This window comes from Pleurodeles waltl, chromosome 4_1 (genome assembly GCF_031143425.1).
Source record: "Pleurodeles waltl isolate 20211129_DDA chromosome 4_1, aPleWal1.hap1.20221129, whole genome shotgun sequence".
In the NCBI taxonomy this organism is placed as follows: domain Eukaryota; kingdom Metazoa; phylum Chordata; class Amphibia; order Caudata; family Salamandridae; genus Pleurodeles; species Pleurodeles waltl.
Window position 1 is genome coordinate 517,433,447 of NC_090442.1, and position 21,997 is coordinate 517,455,443.

The 21,997-nt window shown below is 38.9% G+C and overlaps 1 protein-coding gene across 1 annotated transcript in view; it reads left to right on the forward strand.

Moving 5' to 3' along the window:
* ADAMTS20 (ADAM metallopeptidase with thrombospondin type 1 motif 20) overlaps window positions 1–21,997 on the forward strand; it is a 1,292,194-nt gene that overhangs the window by 628,852 nt on the left and 641,345 nt on the right. The window contains exons 15-16 of the mRNA XM_069228834.1: window positions 1,783–1,964; window positions 2,062–2,198. Of these exons, the coding sequence (XP_069084935.1) occupies window positions 1,783–1,964; window positions 2,062–2,198 (319 nt within the window). The remainder of the gene's footprint in view (window positions 1–1,782; window positions 1,965–2,061; window positions 2,199–21,997) is intronic.

Below are 21,997 nucleotides of genomic sequence, written 5' to 3' on the forward strand. Positions count from 1 at the left end.
CAGTTCTTTCACTCCCAGGACAAAAGCAGAAAGCAGCAAGCCAGCACAACAAAGCAACAGGCAGAGTGGCAGTCCCTCCGACAGCATCCATGCTTGCAGAGTATCCTCAGTCCAGAAGTGTTGTAACTATGTGGTGTCAGAGGTCCAGAACTTATACGTATTTCTGTCTTTGAAGTAGGCAAACTTGAAAGAAAAGTATTTGTAGTGCACAAGACTCTGCATTCTCTGCCCTGGCCCCAGATACACTTCACGAGGTTGAAGACTGCTTTGTGTAAAGACAAGCTCAGCCCTATTGTATTGCAAGTGTCAGCTCCTTCACTTCTCTAGCTCAGGAAGACCAATCAGCTTAGAGATGGGCCATCAGGATATGCAGGGCATACCTCAGCTCCCTTAGTGTGACTGTCTAGAGTGGATGCACAAACAGCCCACCTGTCATCCTGACCCAGATATGCATTCAGCAGACATGCAGAGACACAGAATTGTTAAGCAAGAAAATGTGCACTTTCTAAAACAGGCATTTTAAAACGCACAGTTCAAAAACCAACTTCACCAAAATATGTATTTTTAAATTGTGAGTTCAGAGACCCATAACTCCATACCTCTATATGCTCCCAATAGGAAATGACACTTAAAATATATTTTATGGCAATCCAATATTTCAAAGACTTGCAATAGTGAAAACCCAAGTTAGCAGTATTTCACTATCAGGACATGTAAAACACACCATTGCATGCCCTACGTTTTAAAAACCATGTACCATGGCCATGGGGCTACCTTGAGCCTACTTAGGGGTGCCTTACATGTACTAAAAGTGAAGGTTTGGTGAAACTTTGGGTCTGGCAAGTTGGTGCCCTTCCCAGGCCTACTTGGCGGTGTACAACTGCACACACAGACACTGCCGTGGCAGGACTGAGGCATGTTTACAGGGCTATTCATGTGGGTGGCACAATTAGTGCTGCAGGCCCACTAGTAGCATTTGATTTACAGGCTATGGGCACACATAGTGCACTTTACTAGGGACATACTAGTAACTCAAATATGCCAATCATGGATAAACCAATTACCAATACAATTTACACAGGGAGCAATAGCACCGTATCACTGGTCAGCAGTGGTGAAATCGAAATGCAGCATACAGTCAAAAATCCAGGATCAGAGGCACAAAATATGGCTATAACCCTACAAAAAGGGTCATTTGCATCAAAGTTGTACTAATCCACAAATCTGAGGAAGGGAGAGTTCTGAGCCAGAATGGGAGTACGGGGTCTCACTTTATTAAAAATATGGAGTGCAAGCAGCTTATAGCGGAATCTGCAGAGAATCAAACCATGGCATCTGTTTTTTTCGAAATTTGTAAGAGTTTGATGATGGAAGTAAACATGAACGTAGAAACACCCGAGGCAACCTCAGTGTTGCGGCCACTTTATTCAAGGACCTGGCTGATGCCGAAGCTGTGACACATCCCACAGTGCACAAGGTAAAAGAGGTGACACCTCCCCTCGGATAGCATCACATGGATATGGTCATCCGATGCGTGGTTGTAAAAGCGTGCCCAGTAGTGCAATCTAGGGCGAATTTTACATGTCAATCAGTTTATAGAAATTCCCATTCTACCGGGTACACGAAACTAGTCAAAAGAAAGGCAAAAAACAAAAAAAATAGATTTTAAGCTAAGAAGGTCTGTAAATCTGCTAAAGCGATGGCTTCATGGTTTAGTTTATGTAACTAATGTTGAATATAATGCAATATTCTTATGCATATAATATTTTTACATTTGAATAGGCCACGAAATGGAGGAAAGTACTGCGTGGGGCGCAGAATGAAATTTCGACCCTGTAACACTGGTTCGTGTCCAAAAAACAGTAAAGATTTTCGAGCGGTGCAATGCTCTCGTTTTGATGGAAAGCATTTAAACATCAACAGACTTCCGGCAAGCGTTCACTGGATTCCTAAATATAGTGGTAGTAAGTACCAAACATGTTTGCTGACCATTACTTTTCAAAAAGTGTTTGTTCCTATAACCATCTTATGTCTGTGGAACATGTTGACTTGCTCTTCCAGTTCTCATGAAAGACCGCTGCAAGCTGTTCTGCCAGGTTGCTGGGACCACCGCCTATTATCAGCTGAAAGACAGAGTTGTTGATGGGACACCCTGTGGACCTAAAACCAATGATCTGTGTGTCCAAGGCTTATGCAGGGTATGGCCATCTTTACTTAAAATACAACAATATAATACATCATTAACTTGTTTAAGAAAGTCTTGAGTGGTAAAATAGGGTAAAGGTTGAACCATCAGTGTTGCAAAAATCGAGTACTGTTTGAGAATATGTACATTTTCATACCTGATACGTTTTCAGATTGCTTATGTGTGACATTTCCATGGTTTCAGTGCACTTATCAGTGACATTCAACTGCTACATGTGTGACACTTTTTTGCAATAAAACCAATAAATGAAGTGAACGGAAAGAGATATCAGAAATTACACACTTCTGAGCAACAAGAAGCTTTAAAACTATCTTGAAACTACTGCACAACTCCTGAAAAAGAAAGTTAACAGCTGCTTTATGCATATAAATATTGTGCTTTCTGCACACTTCTGCAGTCTGTGTGAACGTAGTAGCTTAGAACATGTGCAGAATATGTTGTTATGGCATGATGAAAGATGGGGACATTGCAGTAAGACGGGTTGGTGGGATGCCCTGGGTTATTGTCTACCCATGAATCTGGGTGTTTGTTCAAAATATTGAGTCAAACATATTATGTGGACAAAATATTTGTCAAGAATATCGAGGTCAAAAATATTGTGAAGGTAGGCTTCTACGTGTAAGCAAAGTTTTACTATGCTTAACTCCATAAATATGTACCTTGAAAAAATATATATAGCGTCAATGTGAATAGATGGAGTTAAGAATAGTAAATCTATACTTACTTATTTGCACTTACGTCTCAATATTTTGGTCCTCAATATTTTTGACACAATATTGTCCACACAATATTTTTAGCATTCATATTCTATCAGACAACCTGAATGTGCACAGGGGCAAAGAGGCATGAATGACTTTGGAAGAAAGACTTTGGAAACTGCAGAGGTTTTTAAAAGGTAACATTTTTTTAGAAGGGCTGCTGAGGGTATGATAATAAGACAGCTGGGAAATCATGAAGTTTTATTCTATGAAAATATTACTGCTTCAGTGGATGAGGCTCCTCAACCACCTCATTCTTTCTCTCTGGTTCAGACTTGTTCAAACCCTGCAGGATGCACACACAGATCTCGACCGCTGGCACATTAATCCACTCAGCTATCATACAAGGAATCAAACCTGTAGATTGCAATTTACACACGTCTTTCCAGCAGATTATCTAACTTTCCCTGCTATTTCATCAAAGCTTATGCCCATGCCTACACTGTAAAATTTCTACATTTATGCAGAGATACACAAACCCTCTGTGCTGTAGCTCTTAAACCTGTAACAGACACTGGTGGGCTTCTCAACGCCGGCCCACCTCGGGCCCCACAGGCAGGCAGCAGACAATGTGTACAGACACAGCATTGTAGGCCTCTGTGATTAAAAACTGGCTCATAACCGGATAGAGTGTGTTTCCAAAGCAAATATTCATAGCATTGCATGCAGGCTGATGTCTACAAGGGTTTATTTAATGGTGTAACGTCTATGAAAATAATGAACTGGAATAAAAGTATGATTTGTCTGCAAAAAACACATATATGCAGTGCATGACCATTTGGTAAATAGCATGTAGATCCACTCCAATACTGCCTGCAAATAACTGATAATTGCTAACCCGCGCTAAAAGGAATAAACACATAATTAAAGCAGAGACCCGGCTTGGGCACATGGCTTTTAAGGCAGAGCCTGCTCAGGGAGTAGTGGTATTGTGCATGTAAATATTTGAGGGAACAGAGACAACAAAGGACATTCTGCCTAGAGGAGCACAAAGGCCACTTGCCTGTCTCATGAAAAGATTATACGTGTCCATTGTTAATGGCTCTAGTATAATTGTTGTCCAGTGGCTGTGCTTTGTGAGGTTCATACCCTGCTTTCTCATAAGCTCACCTGTTTGTTTATCAAAATAATTATTCATAATTAATGCGCTCTTAAAGGGCTATGAAAGCTGGTAATGAATTGCTCCTGCAAAAACACTTCCTGATCCACTCATCTCCATAAAAGGAATAAAGCAGGTAGAGTACCGTCCAGTAAAAGTTTGACTTTCTTGTGTAAGGCATTTGGGTGTGCATTTGTATGTGCAGCGTTTTTAACAAGCTAAGCATAAAGTGACATGTGAAAGCATTAACTTCTAAGACGGAAAGCTCCTTGACTTTAATTCTAGGATTTGTGAAATATGTGAAGAGGGTGCAAACATATATTTACAATCCGACCGCCTAAAGAGCAGATGTGTGGAGCTTGGATCAGGATGTCATCTCCTGGGCCAATCGAAAAGGATGTTTGAAAGAGATTTTATGTATGTTTTCAAATGCTTTCAAACTGCAACCGTGGACTTCGATTTGGCCTGAGTTCTGGGGATGTAAAGGTCTAGATATAGCCCACAGATATTTGTAATTAAGAGGATCTACACTTAAGCTAAACATACATAAGACCTATTCTTTTTATGTGCAGAATATTTTATTACATTTTACATACAGGAACCAATACTAAGAAGGTATGCAATATTCAACAATAATTTATTTAGCATAAAAATATAAACCATTGAAACAACACTTGTTATGTAAAAATCAAAATGAAAGGAGAAAGTGAAAGAGGGCTAAGACGTATATGTAACAAGAAGGTACAATAAGAAAAATAATTACAAGTCTGGCAGTCCTCAGACCACCAGACTCGCACTGGCGGTCAGACCACCGCAGCTTTGACGGTCTGATTGCCAAATTACGACCTTGGCGGTCGGACCGCCAAAGGACCGCCGCGCCCCCGGGAACATGGTTTCTGATGGCATGACGGTTGTTGCGCGTGTAATCAGCCATAGTGGCACTGAACTCGTTGCCGCCATGCTGATTACAACCCTCCTTTCTGCCAGCCTTTTCATGGCTGGGACGCTGCCATGAAAAGGCTGGTGGAAAGGTAGTACAAGGGGCCACGGGGGCAAGGGGTACCTGCACCGCCCACAACCATGTATGCAGACGGTGCTCATTCCAAGGGTGCTGGTCGGCCCTCTCTGTGCTACGAGATAGCACTCGTATCCTTTAATGTATTTTGTAGCACTGTTCCCACTGGTCTGACCGGTGAGAATGCTCTATTTCAAATCAGGCCAGCGGAAACCTTGTAGTAGGACAAGGGGATGCCACCACCAAGGCAGTGGCATCCTAGCCACAGGTTTCACGGTCTCACATTGGGGCCGCCAAACTTATAATGAATCCCTAAGTGACCAAGAAAAGATTAGCTATGTATGTGTCATGAGGCTTCTAAAACATGCTATAGCTGCTGAAGGTTTAAATGCTTATAAAGAAAACCTCAAACTGTCATCTTATCTCTTGAATACTGTCCAGATCCAGTGTGTGTACGCAGAAAATACTACTTCTAACTAGATGTAATTGATTTAGAAACTGAGGAAATTAGAAGGGCATATAATTCAATATGAGGAGAAGACAATGAGCATGAAACAGTGTTCAATTTAATAATAATTTGGTTTATTGAGCTCGGGGCAGAGATGTTAAGAATGTTACCACTTACATTTCAAACTTCCATTCAGTAATGACAAAATAGATGTGCAATCATATAATAAATGCACTGTTCTCAAGTTTATAATTGAAATATTTTGTATTACTGTGCAGTTTTATTTAAAATAATGTGTAAGATGTCCATATGTGGTATGAATTAGATTGGTAGAGAGATAACGTTAACCAACGTAAAATGTTACTTTGCCAGATACATTTCTTTGTTCAAGAGATAGTGGGACAATATGCTCAGAGTACCAAAAGTCTATAGCATTGTTTAAGCTATTGAAGTTAGTGCTAATACTTTACTATATATAACTTAGAAGCTACATGATCACACACATTGTCTACATTTAGACATTACTTGAATTCTGAACTTTATGCTGGTGGAAGAGCATAAAGGTTGGGTGATGCATTGAGAAAAGAGTTACACACTAATTCATACTGATGATATTCTGATGTGGGAAGATGAAATATGTTTTGTAATTCTAAGATGGATGAAAATATGTTGCTATGACTTATTATATATGTACCTGCTTTTATCTTAAGCTTTACAGAACTTAATTCATTGGTCATTTTAAAGGTTATCTTACAGTTGTAATAATCGGATACACTTTTCCAAGTTTATTATTATTAATAGTTAAGATTGTTGGTTAGTGGAAAGGCATCACTAGATTATGTTTTACTAAAGCCAATTTAGGAGAGGACAGTAGGTCCATATCTCAAAACCATAATGAGCTTTGTGAAACTAGGAAAGCAGCTTGGTGTATACAGAAATATATCTATTCCTCCATCATTTATTATTGCTTTACATTTGGTGTTGCTGATTCAGGAGGGTTGTTTGTTCACATAAATTAAATGCGTATATTGCTCAATTTGATGTAAAAAAAATAGACACAAATCTCAGTGGAAGCATAGACAAGATGTATAATATTTGGGCAGTAATAACTGTTTTAATTGTTATGGACAGTGCTTAATTTGAGCCAGTGGTTGCCGGTGGGAGGTACCAACACTTATTTGTACGGACAGGCACTTATTTTTCCTGTATCAGATATTTACTGAGTGCAAGAAAAGGAAAAACACACAGACCAGAATGACGGAGGAATAAAAAGGCAGCAAAACTGTTAAAAGCAAACCAAACAGAAAACAGGAACCTGCAAGTGTTAGGAAAAAGGGTCAGGGAGTGTCTGATAGCAGATTAAAGAGTACCGGCATTTGTATTGGGCCCGCCAATGTTCAATTGCATCAGCCGCTGGCTTCTGAGCAGTGCTCTGGACACTGGCACTCTTTCTTTCACAAACTAAGCATTGCTTATGGGGCTCTGAGAGAGCACCCCATAAGATCAGGAAATAGGCTGTTAAGCTGAGAGTTTGTGTACCGATACAGAGGAGAAGGCAAACACATACATCAGGATAGGGACAAACAGGATAAGGGATTGAACAGATAAGGCAAAGCAACCCTAATGTGTATAAACAGGGATGAGAACCATTAATGGACAAAAGCATTGGGTTACCACACAGGTTATACACAGGTAAGGACTCATAACCTCCCATAGCAATATGGAAAGTCAATGCTGTGTGCAAGCTACTTTTACAAATAGTAACCTTACAAATGGTATAGAAAGAAGACAGCTGGCCTGAAGTTTCATTTGGATCATAGGTTTCACAAACAATGTGTGTACCTACATGCAAGAAACAATCCACTATGGATTCAGCTTGAGGTACTGTGGAGATTCGTATGACATCAGCAGTATCACATTGTCACATTTAAGGCTCTTAAGTCTACCTGTAACACCTGACAAATGGTGGGACAAGAATTTCCTCTTGGAATCCAGGAGACTACCCCTGTACAACAAGAATATTCTTACATATATTTGAGGTATACATAGCACTCTTGCCAGACACAAAGAACCAGAGAAGGGTACAAAATGCAAGAAAGGAAGATACCGAAGAACACTATCAAATATTAAAAAACAAGGCATTTAAGGGAAAACTAGAGAGCGTAGGTGCAGGACAAGCACAATGATGCAAGGAACTGTAGCAAGCAAGGGACTGGAACTGGAAGGGAACTAGATATTGCAAATGAAACACAGATAAAGAACACACAAGCAAGGAGCAAAATCTAGCAGACGGCAGAGAAAATACAAGAGCTATGACAGAAACTAAAAGAATAAGCAAAGGGAAGTTTTAGCAGGAACAGAAGGAGCATCCTAGGAACAATTAGAAATTAAGTAGCCCAGGGGATACACCGGACTGTAAAAAAAAGGGAGTAAAGCAAAAATGCAATGTAGGGCTAAGAGTATTCTATTAGTAGCACGCTGCACAGGAACAGGACATGGGTTACAGGAGATGCAAGATAGGAATTTATCAAGGAAAAAGGCAACATCTTTGACAAAAAAATCCAGTGCTGAGGAACAACACAACTACTCTGACTGAAAGCATTGCACGGAGATGCAGGCCTATGCGATTACTTGGCAGTGCATTCTGGGATCAGTAATCCATGTAAGCAAATATAGGTCTTCCAATATGTCCAACAATGAAATAGAAAGGAGGAAGGAGTCATACTGGCACTTTGGATGAGTCATAGTGGTGATTTCCAGGCTTCAGTTGTTCATAGTGCAGTGCCCATCAGAGGCAGAATGATGGAATCGTAACATTGATAGCTGCAATTCTACTTTGCTACTTCAAATAGAAGAAATACCATTTAATTACTTTTTCAGTGATTTTTAAGTGTGTATTTTCACAATTTAAATGATGTATTTTTTATTCGAATAAAAAAAAAGTAATACTGAGATATTTCAAATTAGAGTGGCACCAGAAAATGCCAATATTAAGCAACATAATGGTAGTACAACCATATTTCAAGAGAAAAAATCAGCTTTGTTAATCTGTAAAGTGAAGCCGTAACTCATGTTCTGGTGTCCTCCGGGACTTGTTAGGGGTGTCTGCAACTGCTTAGATCATTAAATAATAAGGTAAATAAAGTGTATTTAAAAAAGGAAGACAAAAAGTAAACATTAAACATTTTAAAATATTAGGTAAATGTGAAGGATTTTGAAATTAGACACTAAAAATTAAGTTAGTATTCTCAGACTGATTTGTAGGGCAGTGCAAATGCATCAAACAGAATGTAGTGTGGATGATGAGAAGCCTCATTTGAATGTAGAAAAGCCCCAACCCTCCTATTAACATTTAAAAAAAAAAGTTTATACTTGTTTGTGTATTAAAAACAATAATTTGTCATTTCTGTAATTTTTGTGTAATGTTTTGCATTGCAAATCATCAAAAATTCTTAGCTGGGGTCCCTGCCATGCAATTATGACTCAATGGGGTCGCTGGATACTATTAATGATTCAGTGGGGGTCTGTAGGATCCATTAATGTTTAAGTGGGTGTCCACAGAAGTCAATAGGTTAAGAACCACTGGCCTAAAACATAACAATAGTTAATTTGGTAAATCACATTCAAATGACATTCAATAAACAGCAACGAATTGTCAGCACTGCATCCTTCATTATGATAGATTTATTGTCATTAGAGCTACTGATACAACATATTAACAGTTCTATAGCTAAGGAGAAGTGGAGAAAGTGAATACCCTTGCCTAGTACTGCTACATAGGTTAAAGGCAAGAGAAGGATTACTACATTTGAGCCATTGTATATAATGCTTTTAACATACTTAAAACACAGGGACCAACATTTAAAAATGTATTGCTTTAAATGGAACTTGGCAACTACCTTCTCAAAAGTTCAAAACCAAGAGAAAATTCAAAAGTTCCAAAATAAAAAAGGCCATAAAAATTACATAGTGTATTATGAGATGATAGCCCGTCTTTCATTAAAACTATTTGGTCAAAAATGTTGAAACAAATGTCAAATTGATGTCAATCTAAGAGGATAAGCTAATATTTTCATAAAATTTGAAATTTTGGTTATGTTTCAAAATCAAAAACAACAAGAAGTGATGGACGGAATGCTGAACATTGTCAAACACTCACCCCCAGTCACAGATCTGGGTTTAATCCATAGTTCTTTTGCTCACCATGCCACCCCAGTTTGGACCCAGCCATATGCAAATCAGTCTTGACCCTGTTCCTCATGGGAACAGTCCAGCCCGAACTGCCAAGCCAGGTCCTCACTGGACCGGAAACAAGCATCTTAGGACCGGTTTCGGGGTTTCACCCCTCATCAGCCAGGATAGCTTGAATCCAGTGGCATGGGAAGCACGGGACCCACGTCTGGGCATACCCTTCCCACCTAGGGCGACAAAGCAAAAACAACAAGAAGTGATGGACGGAATGCTGAACATTGTCAAACACTCACCCCCAGTCACAGATCTGGGTTTAATCCATCGTTCTTTTGCTCACCATGCCACCCCAGTTTGGACCCAGCCATATGCAAATCAGTCTTGACCCTGTTCCTCATGGGAACAGTCCAGCCCGAACTGCCAAGCCAGGTCCTCACTGGACCGGAAACAAGCATCCTAGGACCGGTTTCGGGGTTTCACCCCTCATCAGCCAGGATAGCTTGAATCCAGTGGCATGGGAAGCACGGGACCCACGTCTGGGCATACCCTTCCCACCTAGGGCGACAAAGCAAAAACAACAAGAAGTGATGGACGGAATGCTGAACATTGTCAAACACTCACCCAAAGTCACAGATCTGGGTTTAATCCATCGTTCTTTTGCTCACCATGCCACCCCAGTTTGGACCCAGCCATATGCAAATCAGTCTTGACCCTGTTCCTCATGCGAACAGTCCAGCCCGAACTGCCAAGCCAGGTCCTCACTGGACCGGAAACAAGCATCCTAGGACCGGTTTCGGGGTTTCACCCCTCATCAGCCAGGATAGCTTGAATCCAGTGGCATGGGAAGCGGCAAAATCGGCAGATAATAAGAAAGATATTTGGGTAGAACAATGAACATAGTTTTTTAAAGGAGCTATCAACTGCAGCATTATCTTTAATTTGAAGAAACATGGATACCAAAATGGGAGATAATTGTGTTAAAAGCATTTTATAAAATTCTGCTGGAATGTGGCCAAGGCCAGGAATTGTGCCAGATTTGAGAGATTTAATAGTTTTCCACAGTAAATCCTAACAGAAATTGAACAGTGTCTAATTAATTGTACACTATGGAATTAAACATATAAATTATTGCCTATATCTGTGGAAATTGAAAAAAGGGTTACCATCAGCACTACTAACATCTGTCCATATAAATAAAATAGTATTTAGCTTTCTTATCAGACACCTAAATCGAAACTCTGTTACTGAGTAACAAGTTATATCCATAACAACTGTTTTGTAATTCAAACATATTTGGTAACATAGAAATAACCTACTCGTATTTCAGATTTAGCGCTTTGTTGATATTTATTCTTGTGTGAAATTATGGAAATAGTGGTGCATTGTACAAATATTTTAAAAGAATCACAGTGTAATATTTGTGATGTGTTCATTATTCATAAAGAGGATGTCAGTAATGGCATTCAAATGTGCACTTTTATTGTTTTCATAGACTGCAGTGTCAGAATTTATGCCTCATCTTGACATGGGGGGGTCATCTATTGTTAATGTCTTTACTCTTCGGTGTAACTGAACTCTCAATATTCCAATAACCATTAAGACCACACCCTGACTCCTCCCAGATTGATTACATAATTTCCTTCATAATTCCACTGCTAGTCACGGGGTCCTAACACGTACAGTTCTAAGACAGTAGAGATATAATATGTAGCAAGGACTAATCAGTTAAATAGAAATTACCCCCTACAATTAGAGATGCATTTCCAAGACATAGGTATGTCTGTTAAAAAGATGGTATTGATAGTCTTAGGAGTACATATAATAACTAGGTTAAAATAAATGTACAGGTTTGAATGTTGACATACATAAATCTTCCCCCGAGTTGTGATGGTGATTAAATTTAGGTTACAGTTGCCTGGAAATGGGGATAGAAAAAAACATGCTTTCTTCCTTTACGCCACAAAGAAACATACCAATCCATTCTTTGGCCGAAGAGGATCAACTTTTATCATTAATATGAGTTTCCTGACTGAAACCTATAAGTTTGTTTCATATGTAGCTTCATGAGGACTAAATAATCCACAGTTTTCCACCTCTTAAAAGAATGATTCAGTCCCTTATCATTCACAGATACAATTTGGAGATTAACTTTGCCAACCATAAATAATGGGATTTGAATTATGATTAAACATTTGTAGGTGGAACAGTGACCCAGAACACAAAAAGTTAGTCCATAACAATAGACAAACAAGACAAACAGTTTATATAAAGTTTTATTTCAACAGTTGAGCCTGCCATACTGATGATTAATTTAATAAACAAAAATGAGGCAAACCAAAATGGCACTAATAAGTCCAATGTGCTTAGTCACTCTACCAATCCCATGTATGACCCATCAGATAACTTCAACAATTTTTTGGAAAGCTATGTAAACATCCACTCTACAATCACAATGCACAAGTGCAAGTCAAAGCCTTCACCGTCATAGTACTCTAAAGACCTTGGTGAAATAAACGATTACCCACAGACAGGAAATAAAGTGGAAGAAAATCAGAGCTGCCAATAACTTCTTGAAATTGAAGTCCCTCTATGTAACATACAGAGACCACCAACATAAGCAGAACACTGATCAAGACAAACAAGCACTGCATCATGCCTTGCCAGACCCACCAATTATTCACTTCACAAACAATTTCAATGTCATCAACCTCTTCATCAGTGAAATAAAGCACAAGATCCAACAAGATCCAACAGCACATCAACAGCATCAAGTGTGTATCCTCTCTCACACACACCTATTCCCGTAGAATCCAGCAATGGTCAGCCTTCAAGGCCCATCACTCCCAGATGTAGCCAACATGCTCCATTCTTTCAAAGCCATGTCCTATGAAGGAGATGTCTTACCTTCATCCTTCATCCACGGACTCTCTGAGGGTTGTCTGTTACCCCTGTTTACCATTGTCAACACCTCCCTCACTGAAGGCATCTTACCTGAAGCCCTCAGACAGACCAGAACCTCTCACTGCTAAAGAAACATACAATAGACCCTGATGACCTCTTCAAGATAACATCTCTGTTAATCATCTACTGCACAACTACCCACCTAGATTTTCATCATGCTGCAGGTCAGAGGCCACTACCTTGCACATCAAAGACAATGCCCTTTTGACCACAGATGAAGATGACCTCTGCCTCCTGATATTTCAGGATGTTTTATCAGCCTTTGACACAGTCAACCATCTTATCCTTATATGCACCCTTGGGTCTTAAGTGGGATTCACCAGCAATGTCCTTCATTCATTCTCCTCCTACCTTTCCAGCTAACACCAGTTTGTCCACATGCACAGGTCAAAAAAGATCCCTTTCACCTATGGAATCCCCCAGGTGTCCATACTTTGATTTTCCATCTTCAACCAGTAAATGGAACTACTTGGCGCTCTCTCACAGATAATAGCATGAAGATTCACTAATATGCCAATGATACACAACTCTACTTAAAATAATCCCCTTTGCCAGACACTCAATGCCTCAAACACTGCATCTACCTGAAGCTCAACCCAACCATGGCAAAGTTATTGTTATTGGCCAAGAACAGCAAACAAATTACAAATATGGCTCAAAGACAGGAACCTTTACGACCTCAAACTTTAACTTTCACCAAATGCCAAGTCACTTGGATTCTCCCTGATACCAATCTCACCTTTAACAAACACATTGCCAAAAGTACAGGTCTGGAACCAGGATTCTTTTCCTACAAAGTCAAACTGTTTCTTCCAGAAAGTGACTTCAAACTTCTATTCAACCTCTCCTACACTTTTATCTGGATGGTTGTAATGCCCTACTTGAAGGGCTGTCAGACTCCACACTGGCACCCTTTAAGGGCATCCTGCATGTAGCAGCACATCTCCTCCAAGGCCTAAAGTAATATGTCCACATCCAAACCATCTTCAGAACCAGTTGCATAATTTACAAAGCTATCGTGACCAGCACTTTTCCTTACCTTGCAGACAAGCTCACCATCTTTAGTGGTTCTCGGCACATTAACTGCTAGGACACCATCAGTCTGCCATGTTTCTTGCACAATGTTTTGCTGTTATTGCTTTGATTTTTTATTTGCTTGTCCTTTTGTTTTCACTTGATGCATTACTCACAGCTTAATAGATGCACGTGCTACTATGTTATGGTGCAGCTTCTGCTTGTTAAATGCCTGTACTTACTTTCTAGTCCCAATAAGGAAATATTATAACAAAAAAGGACACATAAGTCTGTAGACTAAGTAGTGAAAAAAAGAAAAAATAAGGCGGAAGGCCTTTTCAATCTGTGCACCCAGGATCTGAAACAAAATTCTTGATTCTGTAAGAAGCACCCCAACTCTGCTCCAAGGAGTTGAAAACTCACCATTTTAAAGAACACTACACCACAATGCAATAATCATTCACAATCCAACAACCTACCTTATTGCTCATTGAATTTATGCTCATCTTTGACCTGATCTGCATTAGTGTTTAACATGCTGTGCTTTCTGTCTTCATGCCCTACTCTAAAATGGTGGCAGTCTCAAAATGCCTAGTTGGTCATTTTTATAAATATTTTGAAATACAGCTTTTTGAAATACTGTTACTATCATGTATTTTCATGTATTACAATTTTGACTTTGGTGATACTATCTTTTCGACTACAAACTGATTTATGGTGGAATCTTTCAAAAATAAATACTACTACCAAAAGACTGCTGTGAGGTTACATAGTTTTTGACAAGTGTTAAACAAAATTGTTCTGTTAAGATGTTTCAAGTTTGAGTGAACTACATGAGGTAGGTTTAAAAAATCATATAGTTCAGTGCTGTAAGACACTAAGACAATTTCACCGCCTAAGTCTGACTAACATTTTAGACATTGGCTCCACTAGTAACATGCTGAAAAAGATCAGTCTCTCTTTCCCAAAGCAGGAATGTTCAGCTGGAGCAGCTCTAGCACTAACGTTAGCCAACACACATTTTTGCCCCATTGATTCCTATTGAACATGTCAAGCTATTGACATTACGATTTTAATAGATTACTGGTATGTTTTTTATATTTAAAATTAATTTCAGACTTCTGCCATCTTTAACCCCTATAGGAATCTTTAGTGGTACCTAGAATTTCTTTTGATTCTGCTTGCCAATGTCAGCCGGCAGACTGAATCTTACAGTGACTTTAGGAAAAGGTTTTGAGTGGTCATGATGATTTGTATTCACCCATTTGGCACACCTTTTCATAAGTGAGTAATTATTTGGAAAATTAGTTGTGAGTGATAGAATAGTGTAAGCTTTGTCTATGAAAAGCGAGACAAACACATATCTGGAAAAGACATTTTACTCTGTTATACCAGCATTATCATTTGTACCTCCGATTGGCCATTTGGTCATCATTGCAAAGAACAATGTAATCTCTGGAGTTCTAGTTCATCTTTTACTCTTCAAAGAACGCAACATATGTCTTAACTTTGCAAGGAAGGAATGGCTGATCTATTCATATTGCAGCTTTGTCGCCAATTTGAATGAGAGAGTGTTGCTGCTTACTACTTTTTTCATATGGTTGAATTTAAGGTTGCTCCATCTCCCTTTCTTACATCCAAAACAGTAAATACTCATTTTAACTGTGCTGAACATAAATGTACAGGCCTCCTATACCCCCTCAAGGAGACATCTGGACTTCTAAGGTAGACCTGGGGAGATAGCATAGCATTCCTGAAATAAATCCTCACATTCTAATGCCCAAATGCCCAATCTTTTGGGACTGAACCTTAGTCAGCAGGAAGTTAGCAATATTTTACTGTGCACATATAGTCACAAACTCTGCATTTCTCATGAAGGTGCGGAATTCTTTAAACTCATGTTTAAATATCATCCTAGCTCTACTGCATTCCTGAATGATTCAAGTCAGGTGTGTTCATAGCTAATATTTAGAGGTCTTTGGAAACCTCAAAACTAGCCTCTACTTAAGCTAACCTAACCTCTACCAAGTTCAGTTGTTTTCCAATTACTTACAAATTTCAGCAGTTTAAGCCACAAACCCTTTAAAATTGTGTTAATGGTCTCCAAGCTTGTACTCATCCTGTTGATCATGTCAATTGTATTACTAAATACTTCTTAAATTGCTTCTTCAAACTCACACCCATCTTCCAGCTCTTGTAATAAAAATAAAAGGACCCGCCAAACAAAGTCACTCAGTCTTGCCTTTGGCACCAACAATATTAGTTAGATAGGTAAGAGGTCTAATAAAATGGTTCAATAATAAGAAAGTCAGTGATACGCTTGGAGAGTCTCACAGATACCAGTCAGTAGACAGTGCAAGGGAAGGCTTCAAAGTAGGATCAATAGTTTAAGAACGTTTTTCAGAACTATACATGTGTCTTATATAAGGTATCCTATCAAACTTTTGTAACATCTATAACAGTGCCTTGGCCAATGAGGTCAGGTCTCTCTCTTGTCTAACAACTGGTCCATTACAGTATCGAAATCTGCCCTGCAAATTCGATTGCTAACACTACAGTGAGTATTAATATTCTAACAACTTTTGTAAAAGCCAGGTTATCTACATTTGGCCTTGCATGTTACCAAGAACATAATATCAAGTATAATATATTTTAGCTACTAAGGTTAAATAACAGCCTTCTGAATCAACCTCAAAGAGAAGCAGTTTAAAACGGAGTTTACTGTGACTTGCAATTACAGGCAGAAGAAACAATATTGATGGCAGGACCTCTTGAGAGCAAATGACTTACGGTTAGTGGGATGTTGGTGTGCCTTCTGAAGCATTTCACCACTAAAGTTGCATTGGTAGAAATAGTGCATAGCCACTCTCGTCTTTTAGGGTTATTCTGTCTGTGCACATCCCATCTGAATCATTTTTGTGTGCTTTAACAAATTCTAGCATCCATCATGCAGCAGTCCTCTGATTAAGATTGTAGAATAATCTCTTTTGTACAGCACAAACAAGTATTTTTAAAACAGGCAGTTGTATGTTACAAAAATGCTACATTGTTATTGGCACTTAATTGCCGATATCTAGCCTGGGAATTCATTGCTAGTACCTGGGACAAGCCTTCTTATAGTATCAAGTCACATAACATTCTGCCTTCTTCTACGTACAGTTGCCTGTGAAGATCACATATTTGTAATAAAGAACTACAGATCTCAGAAATTATCTCCCCGGACAGACATGCTGCCTGAAAACACAGCTTTATATGATTAACTTAACTATGCAGAAATCTGACTAAGCACATAAAATTCACTCTCAATGCTGTTGCTACAAGTTCCTGAAAACATTCCTTGGCATGTTTTTTCATATATTTTCAGGGCTTTCCAGTATGTTAGAATTATACAGTCCATGGTGTCTTTTACTGTGTTTTAAATAAATGTCTTATTGTTCTGGGTGATTTGCAGTTATTTCAAAATATGATTTCATTATGAATCTGAAATACCTGTATAGACAATAAATATATATTTCAAATATGATTTTGTTAATGCCTTATATACAGCTCGCAAAAAATGATTTTAAAGCTTGTACGAATTCGTGCAACGGGAAAATAACTAATGAACAAGCATTTGCAATGCAATGGGTCTCGCATATTTCAAACGAGTTAATTGTCATCTTTTGACAACAGAGCCCACAAGCAAAAACCAAAAAAACATGAGTGGAAACTGAGAAAAGTTGACTTTACAAAAAAAAAAAAGTTAGCTTTAAAAAATAAAACTTTGCAATTATGTTTGTCATGCTGGGTACGTTTTTGTCATTTAAAAGCCTTCTGTAAGCAGGGCACTTGAAGTTAGAAGAAAATAGTACCTCGATCACATTGGAAGCAGCGGATGGGCACTAATTAAGTTGAAATCAGCTAGAGCTTGATCCCTGCTCCAAACAGAGAAATGGAAATGATGCCAGACATGCCTTAACGAATTACAAGGATGTAAAAAAGATTGCCACGCAAACCAACAAGGGGTGAGAGATAGGCGGGCTCCAAGCCCTTTACTGAACACAACAGTGTCTTGCATGCGAGAGGCATGCACAAGCGCATGCACTCACAGACTCGACCCTAAAAAAGAAGTGGAAGAAATAAAAATGAGCTGTCCCAAATGCAGCTCTTTCTCACTTTCTATAGAGGAACAAACTATTTGTATAAAATATATCAGTGTGCAAATAGCTTCCAGCACTTTCAGACCTCTAGAATACATCCTCATTGATTTAAATGCAAGATGTATAAAACCTATGTTTAACAAAATGGCTCTATTTTAAAGTTAAGGCAGTATTAAGTGAAAGAGTGGATGAATGGTCTCAGGAGTAAGATGTGGGAAAGAGATGCTGGACTTGGATCGCTTCCATTAATTATGTCAGCCGTTTTATGAAATCAGTGACTAAAAACCCCACACACCCTAACATTTTTTTAAAAGCCAGTTACATATCTGTAGTGAGCTCTGAATGCTCATTTACATCCACCTGCTTCCTGTGAAAGGCTTTAAGTTAATCAGCTGCCTTTTGTCATGATTTCATAAAGTTAGCGCTCTAGCTGTTCATTAAAACTGTGTCGAAGCTTCAGAACACTGGGGAATCAATTGACAGATTGCCGCTGTTGGAAATGCACGCTTTACTCAGCATGCCAGACTTGTATGTGGATAAAGAAAAAATGTGAATTTATAGAAAATGTGTCCTTATTTTAGCTTCTGGATCAATCACCATAATTTCAAAGAGAAAATAATACAAGAATACAATTTTCCCTTAAAAATTCTTTGAATTCCAGCAGAGGACCAGCATTTTTAAATGTGTGAAATTACCTTAGAACTCACCACAATTTCATCAAAAATGAATGTGGATCCACTAGTAAATGATTTACAGTGTTACTAAAATCTGTCATGACCTCTTCTATATGCATTTTTGTGACACTAACAAACAGACACTAATAGGACAAAAATGGCAGAGCCATGTCCCCAAAAAATCTAACTGGTATTCTTCTTTGTAAAATGTTACCAAAATAGCACTGTAATAAAAGTACACAATCTACTAAACATTTTTGTAAATTTCCGCGACCATATTAAGGGTCTGATTTAGAACAGCAATGTTATTCAAATTGGAGGGCACTTCAGAGTAGTTATACATCAGGATTGTGTAGGGTCAAATCCTTTGTCTATAGCCCTCCAATTCCACCCCAATCAATAACTACTCAGGGGTGCCCTCCCCTTTCGATAATACTGATTAAGAAAGATGTACATTTGATGGCAAATGCAAATCAAACATACTGTAATTTCAGGAGAGTTACCTGCATTCCCATCCCCACCCATAATGTTCAGTGCATTACCTAACTGACCATTGAACTAAGAACCACCTTTCTGCAAACATGAAAATAATAATTGGTTATGTGCAAACAGAACAATTACATTGCACACAGAAAAACTGTGTAATCTGCAATGGGAACATATATTCAAAGAGTGATCAACACTCCATTCCTTTGCACAAATTGTGGGCTGACAGAAATGACATCATAGAACAGCTGAACATCAGCAGGTACAACCTTATCAAGTTGAGGGGTTCTTGTAGGGGGTAAACCATTTCAAGTGTAAACATCCTCATATCTCAGATTATCTCTGTCCTCCACCTATAGTGTGAGGGAAGGAGGCTGCTAACGAGGCATCTCAGTTTTTATTGAAATTAAACAATTGTTGTTATTGGAAGTTGTTTGGTGCACTTATAGTTATACCTATCTGAAGAAACTATAACTTGTGCCAGAAAGTAACTTTGGTCAATGAGTTATAGTTTCTTAACATAAGTGAAACTATAAGTATAACTATAACTGCTGAATTTCTATGGTTTTGTATGGGTAAAACGTCAACCTAACTATAACGTTCCTGTAACCTTTGTTTTTCTCAGTGAATTTATATATATATATATATATCAGGAACTACTATGGCAATGTTTTTGCTTTTAATAATTTATTATATTTTTGAGAAGCTAACAGCTTCCTCAACAGTAAATTTTACAAAAACTATGACAATGCAAAACAAGCAATGACAAAGCCAAAATGCCGGCTGTCAACGCTAAACCTATTGTTTTTCCCAAGGCTTGAATTTATTTTTGTAATGTCTTAAATATTGTAATTGTGTTGTATATTGAATTTATTTAGTTCTCACTACCTCTGATGAGGCGTTGCTGCACTTTGTGGTAAGTAACACTACTTTAGAGCTCAAGGTGAGAGGTTTATGTTATGTGAATGTTTTTTGTGTGTTTAGCAAAGTTTGGCATAAGGAAAGAATGAAACGAGTAGAGGGGGAAGCAGTAGGCTGTTTTTTGTAAGTAGAAGTCATGTGTACCTCTTAGTTGGGTGAGATGCATTAAAAAAGAATGTGAAAGTTTGAGAAGGATTTTTAGGGGTTCATAATAGAAAGGTTTGGTATGAGTAAAAATAAATGAACACAGGCCATACCCATATGTGTACAGAATATTTAACTTGGTCTGATGTGCACAGTTATCCTGTGGCAAAGTATGCACATTTTTCAAGGCATAAACTCTTCTAGATATTCACCTTTATGTAGATAGAAGCAGCAACCATGACATTGTCTGACATGTACATGTCTTTTGTGGTGTAGTGTACATTTTCTCTACTTATATTAATGTATCATCTTAATACTGGAAGCATAGTTCAATAACATATGTATATCAACAAATTCATCTCTGTACCATGAGAAGCATAGTTGGTCATGTCTCAGTATACTGTAGTGGTACACATTTATATTGTGTGTATAGTTGTCATGTGGGGAAGAGCCAGCCTGTGAGAAATGTAACTGCTGGTTGACAGGAGTGTGAGATCTTATTGAGCAGCAGATCAATCCCTGCCTGCATGACCTACCAAAACTCACTAAACTAACCCGTGCTTAACCCTCTGGCAGCTCGGCACGCAAGCAGTCAGTCTAACTTAGAGGCAATGTGTAAAGGTTTAATACAGAATGTAAACAACAATAAAGAGCAAACACAACACAAGAACAATCCTACACCAGTTTAGAAAAATTGAGTAAAATTTAATAAATTATTTGCCTTTAAGACAACAAAGATCCAATCAATAAAACTGTAGATATGCAAGTTTAAAGATTTCAGGTAAGGAAAGCACCTAAAAGCACAAAGCGCTTTCACAGTAGAATGAAGGGTCATGATTTCTTCTTTTCTTTTTGGAGGAGCTCAACTGATGCTGGGGATGAGGAAGGCAGGGCTTAGGCATGTCCACTTGCTGTTCCAGGCAGGTCCAGTCCGGCAAGTCAGCTGGGCAGTTGCAGAGAGGCTTTGGAGCTTGTTGTGTCTGTGCAACTCAGAACGTGAGTTCAGGAAATTGACCCTTGGAGTCACTTCAGCCTGGGATCAAGGTTGCAGGTCCAGTCTTCCTTCTCAGGCAAAAGGAAACGCCTCAAGGAAGTCCAGTTGCAGGTCCATCCATGACAAGTGAAGCCGGCCAGCTGGGCAGTCCTTCTTCTGTAATATCCACAGGTCCAGAAATATACTGAACTATGGGTCTGAGGGTCCTATATTTGTAACTGGTGCCCCTTTGAAGAGGGAAAGGCTTCTAGGGTTTACCATTGCAAAAAGTCTGGAATTTCCTGCCTCCCTGCCCTGGCCCTAGTGTGTCTCTGGGCACAATAAGCTGGTATAAAGTCCCTTTGTATGTGAGCTAGGCCTGAGCCCTTGAAGTACAAATGTGATAGCTAACAGCTCCGCCACCCCATCCACTCCTCATTAAGCCAGGATGGCCCGTCCAGGCAACACCCAGACCCTCTATTGTGATGCTGCCTTAGAGGAATACGCAAAGGCCAGCTGCCAACTACACCTAGTCTGTGAACCAGGAATAGGCTGGAGGCACTAAATGCTAAGGACAAGAAAATGCCAACTTCCAAAAAGTTGCATCTTTAGAATTGTGACTTAAAATCTGACTTTACCATTAAAGAGGATTTTAGATTACAATTCCTCTATCACCAAACATGACTTTCCTGCATGCTCCCAATCAAAAGTAACACATTAAATGTAATAAGGTAAACTGTGTTATCCTATGGGAGAGGTAGGCCTCACAGTAGTAAAAAACAAATTTGTGAGTTCCTAATGAAGAGTAGTCATTTGCCATGTATTGCTCTGTATGTGATTCCAAACACCTTGTAGGTAAAGGCAATTAGTAACTAGATTACTGCCAGCTAGGCAGGGGAGAAGTATGCTTGTAGCTAATGCTTGTAGGAGTATTCTAACTATAGAATTCTGAATTCCCCGTAATTTTCTCA